Source organism: Esox lucius, chromosome 20, assembly GCF_011004845.1.
Source record: "Esox lucius isolate fEsoLuc1 chromosome 20, fEsoLuc1.pri, whole genome shotgun sequence".
NCBI lineage: Eukaryota > Metazoa > Chordata > Actinopteri > Esociformes > Esocidae > Esox > Esox lucius.
In genome coordinates, this window is record NC_047588.1 from 33,443,804 (window position 1) to 33,460,995 (window position 17,192).

The 17,192-nt window shown below is 44.8% G+C and overlaps 1 protein-coding gene across 2 annotated transcripts; it reads left to right on the forward strand.

The window, feature by feature from the left end:
* Positions 1 to 2,964: 2,964 nt before the first annotated feature.
* colq (collagen-like tail subunit (single strand of homotrimer) of asymmetric acetylcholinesterase) lies at positions 2,965 to 16,892 on the forward strand. Of its 2 annotated transcripts, XM_020040732.3 has the most exons (17): positions 2,965 to 3,086; positions 3,666 to 3,702; positions 5,234 to 5,340; positions 6,131 to 6,253; positions 7,675 to 7,719; positions 7,872 to 7,898; positions 9,910 to 9,981; positions 10,164 to 10,226; positions 10,424 to 10,450; positions 10,579 to 10,659; positions 10,924 to 11,004; positions 11,568 to 11,664; positions 13,430 to 13,560; positions 13,835 to 13,954; positions 14,068 to 14,194; positions 14,378 to 14,480; positions 14,655 to 16,892. In XM_020040732.3, the coding sequence occupies exons 1-17, from the start codon at positions 2,988 to 2,990 to the stop codon at positions 14,722 to 14,724; spliced, it is 1,410 nt and encodes a 469-aa protein (XP_019896291.2). In that variant the 5' UTR covers positions 2,965 to 2,987; the 3' UTR covers positions 14,725 to 16,892. The 2 variants fall into 2 exon arrangements, with proteins under 2 accessions (XP_019896291.2, XP_034144527.1); XM_034288636.1 differs by lacking the exon at positions 2,965 to 3,086 and having other exon boundaries at positions 3,118 to 3,702.
* Positions 16,893 to 17,192: the final 300 nt, after the last annotated feature.

The window sequence follows — 17,192 nt, forward strand, 5'->3', positions numbered from 1 at the left end:
AAGCCTACTTCCAAAGTTGCGGTAAAATGGCTTAAGGACAACAAAGTCAAGGTATTGGAGAGGCCATCACAAAGCCCTCACCTCAATCCTATAGAAAAATGTTTGGGCAGAACTGCAAAGGCGTGTGTGAGCAAGGAGCCCTACACACCTGACTCGGTTACACCAGTTCTGTCAGGAGGAACAGGCCACTAATCACCCAATGTATTGTGGGAAGCTTGTAGAGGACTACCTGAAATGTTGTGACCCAAGTTAAACAAATTAAAGGCACTGCTACCAAATACTAATTGAGCTGAAATGAAGCTGAAATAAATCATTCTCTCTACTATTATTCTGACGTTTCACATCCTTAAAAATAAAGTGGTGATCCTAACTGACACAGAATTTTTACTAGGATTCAATGTCAGGAATTGTGAACAGCTGAGTTTAAATGTATTTGGCCAAGGTATATATACAGTAAACAACCGACTTCAACTGTACAGTATAATGAGGAGCATAGTCAGGGTAGGGAGGGGGGGGGGTTGAATCAGTGTAGATTAAAGTTAAAGATATTACTACACTTTCAAGTCCACCAGTTAGCATAGAAATTGTTAAGTAAGCTACCTAGCAAGGCATCCTATAGCACAGTGGTTCCCAACCAGGGGTACTAGGACCCCTGGGGGTACTTGGCCTTTCCACAGGGGGTACTTGAAAACACTCATGACACCATAGACTTACTAGTGAAATGAACATGAGGGGGTACTTCAGGGGTACTCCAAGCAGTGCAAATTCTTTTTGGGGCTACAGTAACTGAAAAAGGTTGGGAGCCACTGCTATAGCATATTGTATAACATGGTATACAGCTTAAAAACGCCGGTGCAAAATCATAATTTGGAGGTCCGCCACAAGAAGGGTTCGGATGATGTTCTGGCAGATGCGTTGTCTCGCGTTGGTACCATTTCTTTTCTATCCTGTGTGGATGCCTTCGCACGTTGAATAGTGTTCTGTGTACTTTTTATGTCTCGTGTGGCAAACCATAGTAGGTTTGCTCTTTTAAGGGTGGGAGTGTTACGCATGCAGGTACCCTGTATGTGCGTTTGTGTTTTTCCCCTCCTGCCTTTCCCTGGGTGTCCTTTATGTTCCTGATTGTGATCGTTGGTGTTTCCCACATGGCAGACGTGAGTGCATCACCTGACTGCTGAGGTGGACCAATCAGTGGACACCCCTCCTAATTGCACCACCTGTTCCTTTTTCCATTGCCCAATCACATCACACATCCCTGGTTTAAAAACCCAGTCGGTTGGTTCTCCCAGAGAGACTCTTTTGCGTTACCCCACATGGACATAGACACTCTTGAGATACACACCCTTTTTGATAGACAGACACATTCATACATCCCTTAGTTTAGCACATACGTCTCACTTTGTCCTGTTTCGTGTATGAATTGCTGTGGTGTGTCATTTTGGTGTTGTCTAGTCAATTGTTTGCTGTTTAGTCCTTATTCAACCTGTGTGTTCTGTTTGTCCCTTTTTTTTAGCAAGTCGCCCTTGGGCATACACAACCCGTAGGAAAACTTTGTCTAAAAACACTAGTTAGAACTGAGTGGACCACCCACTGTATTTTTGTATTGGTTAGTAGTCAGCTAAGCGGTTTTTGAGGCAGGCAAGTTCAGTTTAGGGGTGTTTGGACAATATTATTTCATTTCTTGGGTCCAGCTCAGCCCTTCTTCCCTAACCCCTTTACCGTGTGTTTATAATAAACGTTTTATCTTTGACAGTAGCTTTGGTTGTCTGTGTTGTTTGTTCTCACTGTTCATGTACCCTACACCACTTTGCATGAGTTTTGTTACGGGTCTCTACCATCCACCCTAGACTGCTAGAGCCACAGGGTTTGTAACACACACACACACTGCAGTCTTTCCGTTGGTTTAAATGAAACACACACTGCTGTGTAACCAACCTCACACACTGTGGTGTGATATGAAGGTTACAGCTCAGACTGCGCTAACACTGACACCTGATTAATCTAAAGGGGGTGTGGCTGAGTGAGTGTGTGAGGGTTGTAAAAAATAAAGGGGTACTCCACCCAAGAGAGGATTCTACCTCATTTTGACTGTCTTCTGGGACCCAAAACTCATCCAGATAGATTTTACTTGTTTTCTTCTTTCTGAAGATACGTTTAAATTATCCATGCTAACTTTTTAAGTTCTTACATGCTGACGATTCTAAAAACTGTCTGGATGAGTTTATTGGCTCCAAACAGAAATGAAACTGAGGTACAATCATGCTGCCCCTGAACTGTTTTTCAGCGGGCACTAGGAGGGCATTTTCCACCATAGAGGCATCCCATGAGGGCATATTGTCTTGCATGTAGGAGCACGTAGAGACCATCACATTTTCTAGCATATAGGGCAGCCTACATGGCACTGCATCACATGATCTCCACTGGAAGGGCGCCCACTTGGACACTTAATCACATTTCCTCACACATAGAGGCACCCATGAGGACACTGCATCACAGTGTTTCCACTGGAAGGGCTCCCATTAGTGCACTGTATCACATTTTCTCCACTGGAAGGGCTCCCATTAGTGCACTGTATCACATTTTCTCCACTGGAAGGGCTCCCATTAGTGCACTGTATCACATTTTCTCCACTGGAAGGGCTCCCAGAGAGCACCTCATCATGTTTTTTTGGCACATAAGAGCACCTTGGAGGACACTTTACAACATTTCCTCACACATAGGGGCACCCATTAATGCACTGGATCATGTTTTCTCCACTAGAAGGGCTCCCACATGGCACTTCTGTGGCGATTGCCCCCCCCCCCCCCCCCCCCCCCATCCACCCCCCACACCCCCAGTCCACCAATGCTTAAGCCTCTTTGTAAATGCATTAAAAGAAATTATGCGGCAAAGACGGTGGGGGTGGTCAAAACAATACGTGCTCACTGCGGGGCTCATGAATAGTCTGGCTGAGTGAATAACAGATGATCTTACTGCGTGTGGGTGGGATGTGCTTTAGTTGCGTAAACGTCTTTCCTGATAAACCACGTATGATCACGTGTTGCAATTGTTACCGTTACATCCTTGCCACAGGTCCCGGCGTGCGCGTGAGTATTTCTGTGCGTTAACGAAAATAAGCGTATTTTTCATCGCCTTGTCAACCTTTGAACTAGTTGTTTATGTATTTGCTATATATGTGACATGATCAACATATATTCAAAGTTAGATCATAATATAGTTATGTGAAGTAGCCTACATGGTCTTTTCAATATAATTTCAGACATGTATTTAGTCTATGAGAGGAGAGGGCAAACAAAGCACCCCTTGCAGTAGTAATTCTAATATTGGCACAAAGGGCAGCTGACAGGCTGACTACTGTAATTTTAGCGCACCCTGATGCAGGGGAATGAGTGATAGATTTAATGGGCATTGGTTGGCAGGCACCCCTCCTTGGCGCACGGGAAGTGGGAGAGCGAGTGGAGAGAGTGAGGGGGGGAGAGAGTGAGGGGTGTTGAAGGAGAAGCCAGTAGGCAAGCGAGAGTCAGAGAGAGTGAGTGTGGAGTCCTTTTGCTGTGCCTCCTCTGTAAACCCGAGTTAGAGAGAGAGGGTGCTGTATTTACAGCAGCATGAGTCTTATCACGTTTGGGCTGTATCTTCCATTATTGTTTTGTTATGTCCTGTCTCAGTCCTCCTTCCTGGACAATATTTTTTCATTCCCAGCAGGTAAGAACTGTGCGTGTTGAGTCTATGATTTAGTGTGCGCGTGTTTGTGTGTGTTTGTGTGTGTGCTCGTACGCGCACAATCATGCGTATATGTACGTCTTTCTGTGTCCGTGTGTGTGCATGCAAAAAATGCAACGCGTGGTTTTTGACAAGCTGCAGTCCGACTCTGGAAAATCTAAATGATGCCATGTACTGACATGATTTGTGCTGCCTGCACTTTGAAGTGTCTGTTGCAGTGTATCATTTCACTGTCTTTTGTTAAATATGAAATTCTGTCTGAATGGAAATGTCTCTATAAATAGCGTCTGTCTACAGTTGCTGACATGAAGGCAGGCATATGGTACTGCTTCAGACCTGTATTCAGCCAGAGCCGGTAGCCACTTCAGTGTGGATGTCATGTGGTGAATACACTTAACCTTTGTTACGGTCTTGTGGTCATCCCGAGCTGAATAGTCTGCGGTTACTGTTGTTAATGCAATGTAGTTATTTATTTCATTTTTAAATGTGCGAAATTGCCCTTATGGAGATGTGTATGCATGTCTGTGTCGCTATGGAGCTATATGTTTCTGGGCTTTTAATGACCTATCAATAAGGATTTGCATATTACAGCATCATTTAGATTTAAGTTCAGCTGATATTTCCTGTAAAAAGGACAATATGCTTGTTAGTGCAGTGGTCAGCTGCAACTCACCTGCTCCCAATCTACAATGCCTGCATGCATCTACAAAGCTTTTCCTTCATGTCTTCTTAGAGATGTGTTGCAATAACCCAGAGAGCAAAAAAACTATTCTAATCTTAACAAACATATAAATCACTACACAACAGTTACCACATATACAAGGAACCATGCATGGTAGACATTGTTTCTTAGACATGCATTGGATTTTTTGTATTGGATGCTGTGTATTGGATGTTGGTTATTAGATGTTATGTACTGGATGTTGTTCAATGTTGCGTATTGAATGTTGATTGTTAAATGTTGTGTATTGGATGTTGTTTATTGGATGTTGTGTATTGGATGTTGTGTATTGGATGTTGTTTATTGGATGTTGTTTATTGGATGTTGTTTATTGGATGTTGTTTGATGTCGTGTATTAGATGTTGTGCAATAGATGTTGTGTATTAAATGTTGTCTATTAGATGTTGAGTATGATATGTTGCATATTAGATGTTGTGTATTCAATGTTGTGTATGATATGTTGTCTATTAGATGTTGAGTATGATATGTTGTGTTAGGTGTCTTTATGTGACCTATCACCTGCAGCACCGTTGCAGAAGTACAGTTCTGGGCATTCAAAATGCGAATACAAGCAATTCTGGTTGTGACATACTGAAGTAATCGGTTTGAAATCAACCAACACTGGATTCTCTATAAGGGTCTTCACACATTTTTGACCCTGACTGTTCAGTTAATTTCCTACTGATCTCAACATGACGAACAAGAACATCAATTTAGAGTCAACTTCTTTGGGGTGGGTATGTTTTTGTTTTCATGTGACTGACTGACTATTCTGTCCACTGCTTTCCCCAGCCCTCCAACAGCAATCTTCCCCGGACAAGCAGAGGAAATGTTGTTTACTGGGTCCGCCCCCACCCCCCATGATCCCTCCACCCCCCTCGCTGTGGCGACGTAGTCATGTGAGTCCACGGTCATGTGACTTTGCCTTGTGAAGTGTCTGAGTGTTGATTTGTCCTTGGGTTCTATCCAAGCTAACCCCACTCACTCCTGCCTTCCTCCTTCCCAACTAAAAGCAGTAGGGATTTCTGATGATAGAATTATGTGCTGGAAGCGATAGCTGAACTGGTCTCACACTATGACCTGGTCTCTCACTATGACCTGGTCTCTCACTATGACCTGGTCTCTCACTGTGACCTGGTCTCACACTATGACCTGGTCTCTCACTATGACCTGGTCTCTCACTATGACCTGGTCTCTCACTATGACCTGGTCTCTCACTGTGACCTGGTCTCACACTATGAACTGGCCACACGCTATGAACTGGTCACATGCTATGAACTGGTCTCACAATATAAACACTATGTTCCAACTGCTGATCAGGGTTGATTAGGGGAGCAACATCACAGGCTGTGCTGGTATCTCTTGGAGATACCAGCACAGCCTGCTGTAGGTAGTTTTCTCCAGTGTAAACTCAAGAGGAGCGATAGCTGATGTTAATGGTCAACTGAAACTCAAATGCTGAATTTCAAAGAGTCAGGCTGATGTGACCACCAGTTGATTGTCATTTTGATTGGCCAATAGATCCGTGATCCACAGTGATTCATCCAGTTTTCCTCCCAGTGCATTTAATTTGCCAGATGATTGTATGAATTTAATGTAAATATGGTGTAAAACGGCCTACTTACATGTTTGGCCTGAAAAGATTGAAAGACTGGAGTGTCGTTTAAAAAAAAATCTGAATTGGTTTAGAATGAAGAGCACAGTAATGGAGGCGATACAGACACAGAGCACTGGACAGAGATGGAGACAGATCTGGATGTCCCCAGATGTGTCCCAGGCCCCCCTGGCTCCAATGGACCCCCAGGCCCTCAGGTGGGTTCACTTCCCCTTTCCTGTCTGTCTTAGGTATCACCTCTGTCATCATATATGTCCCATCAAATCAGACCTCATTCTTCACATAATACAGCAGGCATGAAAGGAGCAAACGTGTTAATTTTGTGTCAGCTCCCACACTGCAATTCGACAAACAATATTAAAGCTAATAGAATCCACTCTGTTCTCATGTTAGTTACAGTACCAGTCAAAAGTATAGACACACTTTCCCGTTCAAGTGAGTCTGTCCAAAACTTTGACTGGTACTGTGTTTACAGTGGGTCATTAACACACAATGCATTTCCTGGTTTTCACCATTTTATTTTGTTTTCTACAGAGGTTAATTATCATTTTGGATGATGAGAAGTGTACTGAATAGGGAGTTACTGAATAGGGAGGTTGGAGACAACCTTGTCTAGAAGGCATCAACTGCTAAATCTGCTACAGGTGGTTCCTGCTACGGGTAGCTCTATCTGATTCTCTAGGTTTGTCAGGACAAAGACAACAGCGGATATTATAGCAGCATATTTTATTAATGAAGTTTTGTCAACATCGATTTGCGGACCAGAATAGGGCAGCTATTAAAACATTTATAGATCCATTACAATTCCTACGTACCTTTGATCTAGCGCAGGCCGGTTTGAATTGGCCCGCGGGCTTTAGTTTGCCCACTCCTGCTCTACAGTGGGCACATAGCAGCTCGATACCATGTGAGACACGGTTGATCCCTCCTTCCTGTGCTGACAGTGGAGCTGGGGCTGGTCCCGGGGATGGTCCCGGGGATGGGATCACACAGAGCCCTGCTACACAGCCGCCCATTAACGCTCCGCATTTAGCCACGACGCAAATAGACTTTTTCCACAGGCGCAGTCCCTTCACGCACCATTCTTAGAAACAGGCCCGGCAGCCTGGTCTGCCTGGAAAGCCTTATTGTAAATTCCTGTATAGCACTAATGCACGTAACAGCGTGTGCAGGCTGTGTGCCTTTTGTTTCCCTCGCTGTGTGTGTGTGTGTGTGTGTGTGTGCGCGCCGGGGGTGGTGTTGTATGGACACTGGTGCGGTTGGGTGTTGTAGTGCTGCCGACCCTATAGAGATCCACTGGTTCCTATACGTGGCCTTTTGCCAAGATGGCGCCCTGTCAATGAGAGCATGGTTGGCAGGGGATTCAGTTTGTTTTTCAGTATTAGTATTTATGAGCCAGGGACATTTCACCACCTGGCCCATACCACCTGACGTCAACAAGCACATTTAGTGTCAACATCGAACCTGCTCATTCAAATTGCAAGATATTTTGGAATCAGCTGAAGGGAACTGATATTCTGTATTGGAATTGTAAATAAAAATGCCAATGTCTGTGACAACATGTCACAACAAGACCCATTTGTTCCTGTATTTACCAGGTGTCATTCATTTTCTGCAGGGTCCACCTGGTTTACCAGGGATGAAGGGAGCGCAAGGGGAAAAGGTGAGCATGTGATCCATGAATGCTGCTTTCAGGGGTGATATTTAGTGACAAAAAACGTGCCAATGTTTGAAAAGAAAAATCCCTTCTTTTAAAAACCCACAAGTCATAACTTATGCCTCTGTCTTCAATCCATCCACCCATTCTGTTTCCAGGGAGAACTGGGGCGACCTGGACAAAAGGTGAGAGTCTCCTTTAATCATTGAATTAGCTCTGCTAAGTGGATTTGCTCGAAGATGAAATGCGGTCCCGCCTCATCTTGTTTAGTGGGTTGTAACTCAAATCCCCACTGCCCGCTCATCTGCCCACCAACCCACCCATCCACCCATCCACAGCCTTGTCACAGGCATTATAACATTTGAAGCCCGACAAGCCGTACAACCTTGACATAAAGCACAGCCAGGGCACATGCTAAGAGAGAAGACGGACGCAGACCATTCTGCTGGACCGTAGAGGAGACGAAAGAGGGTTCCTAGTGGTCAAGGGCCACAGGACAGGAAAGACAAGGTTCCCATACTAAAGAACGTGTGGTGAACACTGCGGGCTGTTAAATCCATGTTGTTACTGAAAATAACAATGTGTTCTTAGCCGTACTTACCTGGTGAAATTGTTTTTTTAATAAAAGGAGTGAAAAACATTCTGGGCCCTGTCCATGCATGTCTCCATCTCATGTTCACCCGGTCAGCTCCTGATCTATTACCGGCTGAGGACAACGGTATGCAGCCGAATGCTCATACAGAAAAGACGGTCTGGTTGAATTGTACTTGCATCTGTTTTATTCAATGTAAAAGTGCATTTAACTGAATATTTATTGGCGCTGGAGCCTCTGCAGCTGTTATTTGGAGGCGGGCCTGTAGAGCATGTTTGATGAGACCCATCGGGACAGAAGTGAGCTGTCCAGCGATTAGTGGGTTGCGGTTATGTAGTAGAATAGTCCCAATCGGGGAAACCTTTTTGTCTGGAGGTGGGGCACTAGGCAGAGAGAGTTAAGGCCCAGTCAGGGCCAGCGCTGGGAGGCCGCACTGTTATATCAGTAGCAGCATTGCAATGCAATTTAGCTTAGTGCTTGAGCCAGACCATGGATCATTTTATTCACCACAAACAGCGGGGCCCGTCCTGTTCTATATGAGGCCTGTCATTTAATTAAAGAGAGCAGAGTGACAGGCCTCGTTAAAGTCCCCCTCTCCCTCCACATGGTGGACTGCTGGACAAAGTGCACATGGGTTTGACAGGTCGACATCCCCATCCATTCTCTCTGTTTATTTAGCACAATTGTGTTTGTCTCTTTTCCTTCGATGTTTAAGATATCGCACATGATCGGGTTAGACTGAGCAGTGTTGCTATGCATTCTCTTAACTTTTCAACAAAGTGGATGGGCTGACAAACTTGTTATTGTTATAATTAAGCATCCCAGACCACTCAGATCATTTGGATGGCTGTTTATTCAGTCAGATGAGTGTTGGTTTGATCTAATCTGGTGTCTGGGTGGAGAATCATTTGGATAGCTGTTTATTCAGGCAGGTGGTTTGATCTAATCTGGTGTCTGGGTGGAGAATCATTTGGATAGCTGTTTATTCAGGCAGGTGGTTTGATCTAATCTGGTGTCTGGGTGGAGAATCATTTGGGTGGCTGTTTATTCAGTCAGGTGGTTTGATCTAATCTGGTGTCTGGGTGGAGAATCATTTGGGTGGCTGTTTATTCAGTCAGGTGGTTTGATCTAATCTGGTGTCTGGGTGGAGAATCATTTGGGTGGCTGTTTATTCAGTCAGGTGGTTTGATCTAATCTGGTGTCTGGGTGGAGAATCATTTGGGTGGCTGTTTATTCAGTCAGGTGGTTTGATCTAATCTGGTGTCTGGGTGGAGAATCATTTGGGTGGCTGTTTATTCAGTCAGGTGGTTTGATCTAATCTGGTGTCTGGGTGGAGAATCATTTGTACTGATGGGTCGTTATGAATGTCATGACCGCCTGTGTGTTGTGGATTTGTTTAATCTGTGGAATACAGTTCAGAAGATCTGCCCTGATTTATTTAATGGTTTCAAATGGGTCTAGCTGAAGCAAGGTCCTGGAAATGCCAGTTGTGGGTTTGATTCCTGGATGATATACTATAATGAGCAATGTGCCTTAACTGTAGAAATCCTGCTAAATGAACATGTTACTATTCTGATGTGTAACTTCATGACCTGTCCCATTAGGGTCGGGCGGGGCCTCCTGGTCTCCCAGGGTTAAAGGGAACAGCTGGGTGGCCAGGACCAAATGGGCCCAAAGTGAGTAAGTCTTATTTCCTGGTGCCTGTGTATCAGTAGTGTTGCATCATATGATCCAGTATGACAGGTAAAGATGCAATCAGTGCAATGCATAATCTACAATGCTGTATGGTCATGCCTGTGAAATGATATGGATGGAGGAATAAGTAATGTGTGTGTGTGTGTGTTTGTGTGTGTGGCAGGGGGAGAAGGGAGATGCTGGATTGATGGGATTACCAGGTGCAAGAGGACCACTTGGACCTAAGGTCTGTGAAGCAGCTCAGGGGCTCATCAACCGCTGTTTGTGTAGCACACTGTTGAACAGCCCTGGAACTCTCCAGCATGCTTTTCAGAATGATTACGTTATTTTGGTGACGGAGACGTGGAGACACTCTATTAGTATCTGGACTGTAACACACAAGTAATAGTTCTGATGGTTGACGCTGATTCTCTTCCTCTGTAGGGTTTGCCTGGATACAAAGGTGAAAAGGTGGGTCATGACTGGGATTTACATCAATGAGTGAGACAGCTTATAGTGCTTTGAGTTGAGGGCTCTTTGTATGTCCCGTGTGCTTGTTTAAGTTGCACTGTACAGCTCGTTTGTCTGTGTCTTGTCAGGGTTCGCGTGGCGATCGTGGCGAGGCGGGGATTAAAGGAGACAAGGGCACAATGGGTTTCCCTGGAATGCTTGGACAGAAAGTGAGTCGTGCATCTCGTAATCAACTCTCCATCCAGACGTTATCTGATCAATCAGGGGCTGGGGCGGAGACATGGATAGGAAGACGCAATCAGCGGAGGTGGTTTGGTTGAAAAACAGGATGGAACCAGAATCAACGTGCCCTCTGCGATAATTACTCCGAGATTGAATAATACCGTGCTAAATATAGTGCACGGATTCTAGTGACAAGTGAAGGGTCTAGTGTGTGCATGTTCACCAATGGCCCTGGTTGGTTGTGTTCTCAGGGAGAAATGGGTCCAAAGGGGGAACCTGGAACCTCAGGGAACAGAGGACCGACGGGCAGACCAGGGAAAAGAGGTAAACAGGTGAGGGACACATCTGAATTATGTTTTATTCAAGCATTGTATTATACTTTCTGTTCATAACAAGCTACAGTGTCTCACAAAAGTGAGTACACCCCTCAGCTTTTTGTAAATGTTTGAGTATATCTGTTCACTGAAGAAATGACGCTTTGCTACAATATAAAGTAATGAGTGTACAGCTTGCATAAGTGTAGATTTGTTGTCCCCTCAAAATAACACAACACACAGCCATTAATGTCTAAACCGCTGGCAACAAAGGTGAGTACACCCCTAAGTGAAAATAACACTCTCACTACTTTACATTGTAGCAAAGTGTCATTTCTTCAGTGTTGTCACATGAAAAGATATACTCAAAAATTCACAAAATGTGAGGGGTGTACTCTCCAACATCCTTTATCAAATCACTATATGTTTGTTGACGTTATGGGATGAATACGTGTTATTGGTTATTCTTCCTGCTTCAAACCTCTGTAAGGGTCTCATTTGAAGGGGTTGGGATAAATCACATTTACTTTGGGCTCTTTGTACAACTTACTAGGCAATTAAGCCGTTTGCTTCTTCTCCAGGGAGGGAAAGGTGATCCCGGTGTTGTTGGTCCTCTGGGTCCGGCAGGACCTCAGGGGCCCCCCGGCCACCCTGGTCCACCAGGTCAGCCATCCTCAGGTAAGACCTTGTTATTCGTTGCCTACACGTGCAAAGTTCTGATAATTTCCTCAGAATTCACAGATTTTCCAGAATTCCTGATTAGTGGTTTCCTTGGGATTCAGAAAAACCTCAGAAACCTCTGAATTTTATGAACGATTTTGAAAATCTTGGCAAACTTGACAAAATCTTGATTAGAGGAATTACATTTTGGAAAGAACTTACCGATATGTAGCTATTAGCTCTGAATATTGTTTGGACCCTGATTATTAAGTCCTGCACTAAAAAGCATGCTGCACAGCAAAGTTACGTTTTAATATTGGCAAGGAAGTTGCGAAACCCGGGTTCAAATCCTGTTCACGGATTAGCCCAGAGTTCCCACTGAGGGTGGAGTTGGTCAGCACCATTTAGGAGCTTAGATATTGAGTGTTTTCTGTGCCATGTCATGCTCTACAACTCCTTCTGTTGGCTTGGGTTTCTACAGTATGAGCTCAATCAAGGTAGAAGGCCTGAGAATGTGTTCCTTAAGTGTAAACCGGAATCTATTGAATGTACTTTGTATCTCAACACTGACTCCCAGGTCCGCTGGGAGTTGCTGCAAAAAAGCACAGTCTTAATCTCAGACTGGATGTCACAAAATTTGCAGAAAGAAAATGGTATGATGCCTGAACTCAAGCAATGATACACATAGTAGATCTTTTCATTACTGCATTATGGATGCCATCCAAAGTTCATGAATGATATAATGTCATAATCACCCGTCCGCTTTATTAGACTGGATTTCCAGTACTTCAACCAGTTTGTGTACCACAGGACAGCCTCGCTGATCTCTGTGAAACATCCCTCAGAGAGGAGAATCTCCTTGAAAGCTTTTTTTCTCCCAGGAACAGACTTGAGTTATGGCCCTGTGCCCTGTCAGTGTGAGGGGCTTCAGGGAAGGGATGGGTGTGTGGGTGTGTGGGTGTGTGGGTGTGTGGGTGTGTGGGTGTGTGGGTGTGTGGGTGTGAAGCACCCCTCGTGTCAGTGTCAGCAGGACCGGGCCGACATGGAGACACAGCAGCAAGCAGCCAGTAACACTAGAGATCTTATTTAACTTCAGGGGAACCTGACCTTTATCTCCCCCCCCCCCACCACCCCCCCCCCGAGGTGAAACAGACGGGGTTGGGGCGGGTGGGTGGGTGGTTGGGGGGGGGGGGTGTTCTGAAGCCATGACATCATGTCCTTAAAACTGATTCATACTGGGCCAGGGAGCTCCTTACAGATTTCCAAACATTATGTCACAGAGTAATTAAATTGTGAAAGCCAGTGTCTTGTGCGGGTTCATGTTGCAAATTGCGTTGATGGCTTTACCATCCTGACGATAAGGTGAGAAGGCCAGGAAAGACACGGCAGGATTTTAAGAGGTGAAGCGGTATTAATGCACCTCTGTATCGGTGGCTGCGTTCGTTACCTTCCTCTTTGAATATGTCACTCGGAGAAAACGTCAGGGGCTGACATTACCTGACGTGGTGTATTGTTGAGGTTTAACCAGGCATCGTTTTTATAGCTTAACGAAGGCCTGTGTAGGCACAGCCAAGTCTCCTTTGACATTGTTTCTGTAGGCACCCGGAGGCACCACAAGTTGGTGTCAAATCAAACCTTGTATCAGATTATAAATACTGTATATTATATTGTGATTTTAAAAAACAAATTATAAATGTTTCTTATTATTGTACCAACTTTGGTGAATTTTCTTTCTGACAACAGCTTTGATGAATTAACTGTTTGTTTCTCTGGCTTGTTTAAGGACTCTACTTGGTTGGATCTAAAGGGGAAAGGGGGCTCCCAGGTCCCCCAGGGAGGTGCAGCTGTTCCTTCCCCAAAACGTCCTCTGTTGACGAGCATAACTCTAGGAACAACTACGCCAAAGTACCAGCGGTGAGCGCAGAGCATGTTTCATCGGGAATAATTTCCTATACGGTCAACGTCCCTGTGAACGTTATGGAATCAACATACTGTATGTGAATCATGGTGGATAAAAAAGATGGACGTTGGCACGGATTTGCCTTCGCTATGTCATTCAGACCCTGTAGGCGCAGTATAATTCCTGCGATGTTCAAATGTAAAAGGGTGGTTTACCAGACACATTAAGCTGGTGGAATAAAAAGCCAGATTGAGAATGCAACAAACTGGGATTGATTGTGTCTCCCAGATATTTGTGGTGAACAGTGGAGAAGAGCTGGATCGTCTTCACACGGACAATGCCCTCGCCTTCCGGAAAGATCAGAGGAGGCTTTACTTTAAAGACGTCAATGGATGGCTGCCAATTCTGGTAACTCAGCCGTGCAGTACATTAGCCCAAGCTCTTACTGTACATTATAGCCTGGTGAAGGTTGCCTTTTACATTGAAGTGGACTTATCTTTTCAGTTTCTGTTCTCTTCCAGCTGACCCCCTTCCAGTCTACGGAGAACGCCCCGGAACAGGAAGGTTACTGTGGCGACGGGATTGTCCAGATTCCCAACGGCGAGGAATGTGATGACGGAAACAGGATTGTCACTGATGGATGCATCAGTGAGTCATGTGATCAGAGTGAACTGTGAACCGGACCTGTAGTTAGGTTCTGCCAATGTCTCCTTATGTGGCATTGTGGGTTGCAGTCAATGACAACTTCACTGTCAGCTCTGGGTTGGATGGCTTTTGATCTCTCTCTCTCTCTCTCTCCCTCTCTCGTCCTTCTTCTATTCCTCGTGACAGAGTGCAAACATGCTTACTGCGGAGATGGCTATCGTTATGACAGGGCAGAGGAATGTGATGGAAAGGATTTTGGCTTTCAGACCTGCAACTCATATCTCCCAGGGTTAGTCCTGTCTTTTGAGTAGAGATGTCCTTTTCCTGTCTGCCGTCTGCATCCTGATGCAGAAAAAGCGAATGTCATAGTAAATGTGTGTGTGTGTGTGTTTCCTGCAAAGCATTAACCCATTCTGTCAGTGGCTTAATTCGTTTTCAGAGGGTTCTTTGTCTTAATTCCCAGGTCTTATGGTCATCTCAGATGCTCACCGTACTGTGTCATCGACTCTACAAACTGCAAATATTTCACATGAGGAGGAACCGGGACACGTCGGTGGGATTCTTCATGTCTTGTTTGCTTTGCGCTAAACAGGATGTTGGTGATGCAAAAAAAAAAAAGTAAAAACGAACACAAAAAAATACTCTGAAGGAAGTGGTGTCATACCAATCCATGACAAAAGGACTAAACCTAAAACACACACTAACTCCGTTGTATTGCTGCTAAGACGCATTTTAGCTCCCGAGGAGGTGGGGGGAGGGGCGGAGACTAGCCCCTCCCCCAGTCGCAGGAAACACACAGGGCGATTACACTCTGTCTTAAATAAAACTCAACACTGGACTGAAGAAGCTCCGCTAATACTATGCTGCACTTGATAGGACCAGCCACTGGACACGAGGCGGACGAATGAGAGACAGCCAGGAAGTGAAAACGGCCAGTGGGAGGGCTCTGAGAGACTCGTGGGCGGAGCCGGAAGCCATATTTACCTCGACGTAGCACTGTTAAAAATTTCAGGAGATCCAGGTCTGGACATCCAGAAAAAGGGTACTGGGTGTTTTACTGCAACGTGAATGACGTCATATAGTATTTGCATGAGGCTGTGATTGCTGTGTGACCATGGCAATAGATGTCACGACCTAGGCATGTAACCAATTACGAATACTCACCATTGCCGCCAAGAGCTGTGTACTGTATTGTAGGTAGACTTCTCCAGTTGTACGCGTGGAGCATTGTATGTTATCGTTTGAATATTCAGAACACGAGGGGCATATTTAGTCAGGATGATTCTGAGAGCCTTGTTCCTAGTACACTGTAGAGGAAGATTCTCTGAGGCATATTGTAGTACCGCAAAGCTAAGATGGCCTGTCGGAATAGAAGCCAAGCCAATATGTCAGGATCCCTTGCCTCCTGGCAAACCTGAAAAGACGCAACGTTATCAATGGAACCGCACTTCCTACTTAAGGCAGAAGGCCAGCTTTGCTTTGACCGTTGACATTTCCATGATTTAACTCAGGAACTACTGAAATAGTGTAGCTCTGATAGCGTGGTTCTCACAGGCCTCCTTGGTCACATCCAATGTAGACCACAGGCGACACCACCATGTTAGCGCATCGCACTGATCGACTGTTACGTTATCTCCATCTCCTCAGACACTGAAGTGCTAACTGTGTGAGTGGATGGCTCGGTGGTGCAGCCACCCTAGGTATGAGGGAGCACTTCGCCGTGTCACTGTCTGCGAAGAATATTGGAAGATATTATTCATGTGAAGGCTGGGCAAACTGTTATTAATATTACATGTTCTTAAATCATTTCCTCATTGTATTTTCAGGCAAAACAGGAACCGTTTTTAGCTGCTATTTGGGTGGAAGTTGATTCCAACAGAGAGATGGGATGTGAACCGCAATGATGTTCTATGTCAGGGGCGTCAAACTCATTCAGCCTTAACTTGGTTCCAGTAGGACAACACTAAAAATATCTTTCAATCAGCATTTATTTTTTAAAATAGTCCACTATCCCTTTAATTTGTATTCTCCCTGTCTAGATTTTATTTCAGAGGTTATTAACAAACTAGACAGTCCACAAAATATATTAGGTTCAGGTCCATCATGATTTCCACCCAGTTTGTGTTTACTTGTCCCTTTTAAGTATCTCGAGTTTGTTTCCCTCAAACAGCGGGCCATATTGGACCTCTCTGGCGGGCCACATCCAGCCCACATGCCGCGAGTTTGACACCCCTGGTTTATGACGTATTAGTTAGGAAGCTCTAGGCACATCTCTCTCTTTCTGTAGCTGTACTTCTCGATACCTCCTATCCCTATCCAGCCTGCTTGCTTAAATAACTACAGCAGAGGATACTGCCATACACAATGGTGAACTTAACAGAATAGGTGTAGTCTGCATCTCTTGTGCACTGTCAATATTATGAGATTGTGTTAAGATAAGCTGTTCCTTTCCATAAGCTATAGATCGCAGTACAGAGGGAGACTGTAACCGTGAGAAGTAATGCGATTCTAGGTGAATATTGTTGCTAATGTATAAGTGGATGTATAAATCTTGTCGTTTCACTGACTGTTCTTATACTAGATCTGCATGTTTGTAGTCTGTATCTTTCAAGTTCAAAATGCAACCGATTTGCCAAAGAAGGCTGTGACTGAAGCCTACAAGCTGTATGTAAACCATTAGCCAGAATAAACTCTTGACCATGTATATATGCTTTAAAGAAACATCAATGGTTATTTTTAATACAACTGTATAACGCCTCTGAATAGTACTTGCATTTTTGTATGACAGGTCGAGCTGCATTATCCATTGCACTGTGTGCAAACCATGCGGCTAATTTGACATGCAGTCCGCTGTATTAAGGTGCATCGGCGGCGTGCGGTAACGTTACACCGTACAAGGCGTTGGCCAATGCCCGCGCAGGGCGTCAGAACGCATTTCACGACATCACCCAGGCATGCTTAATGCAGTCATGTACTAAGAACGAAATAAAGACGAGAAAAG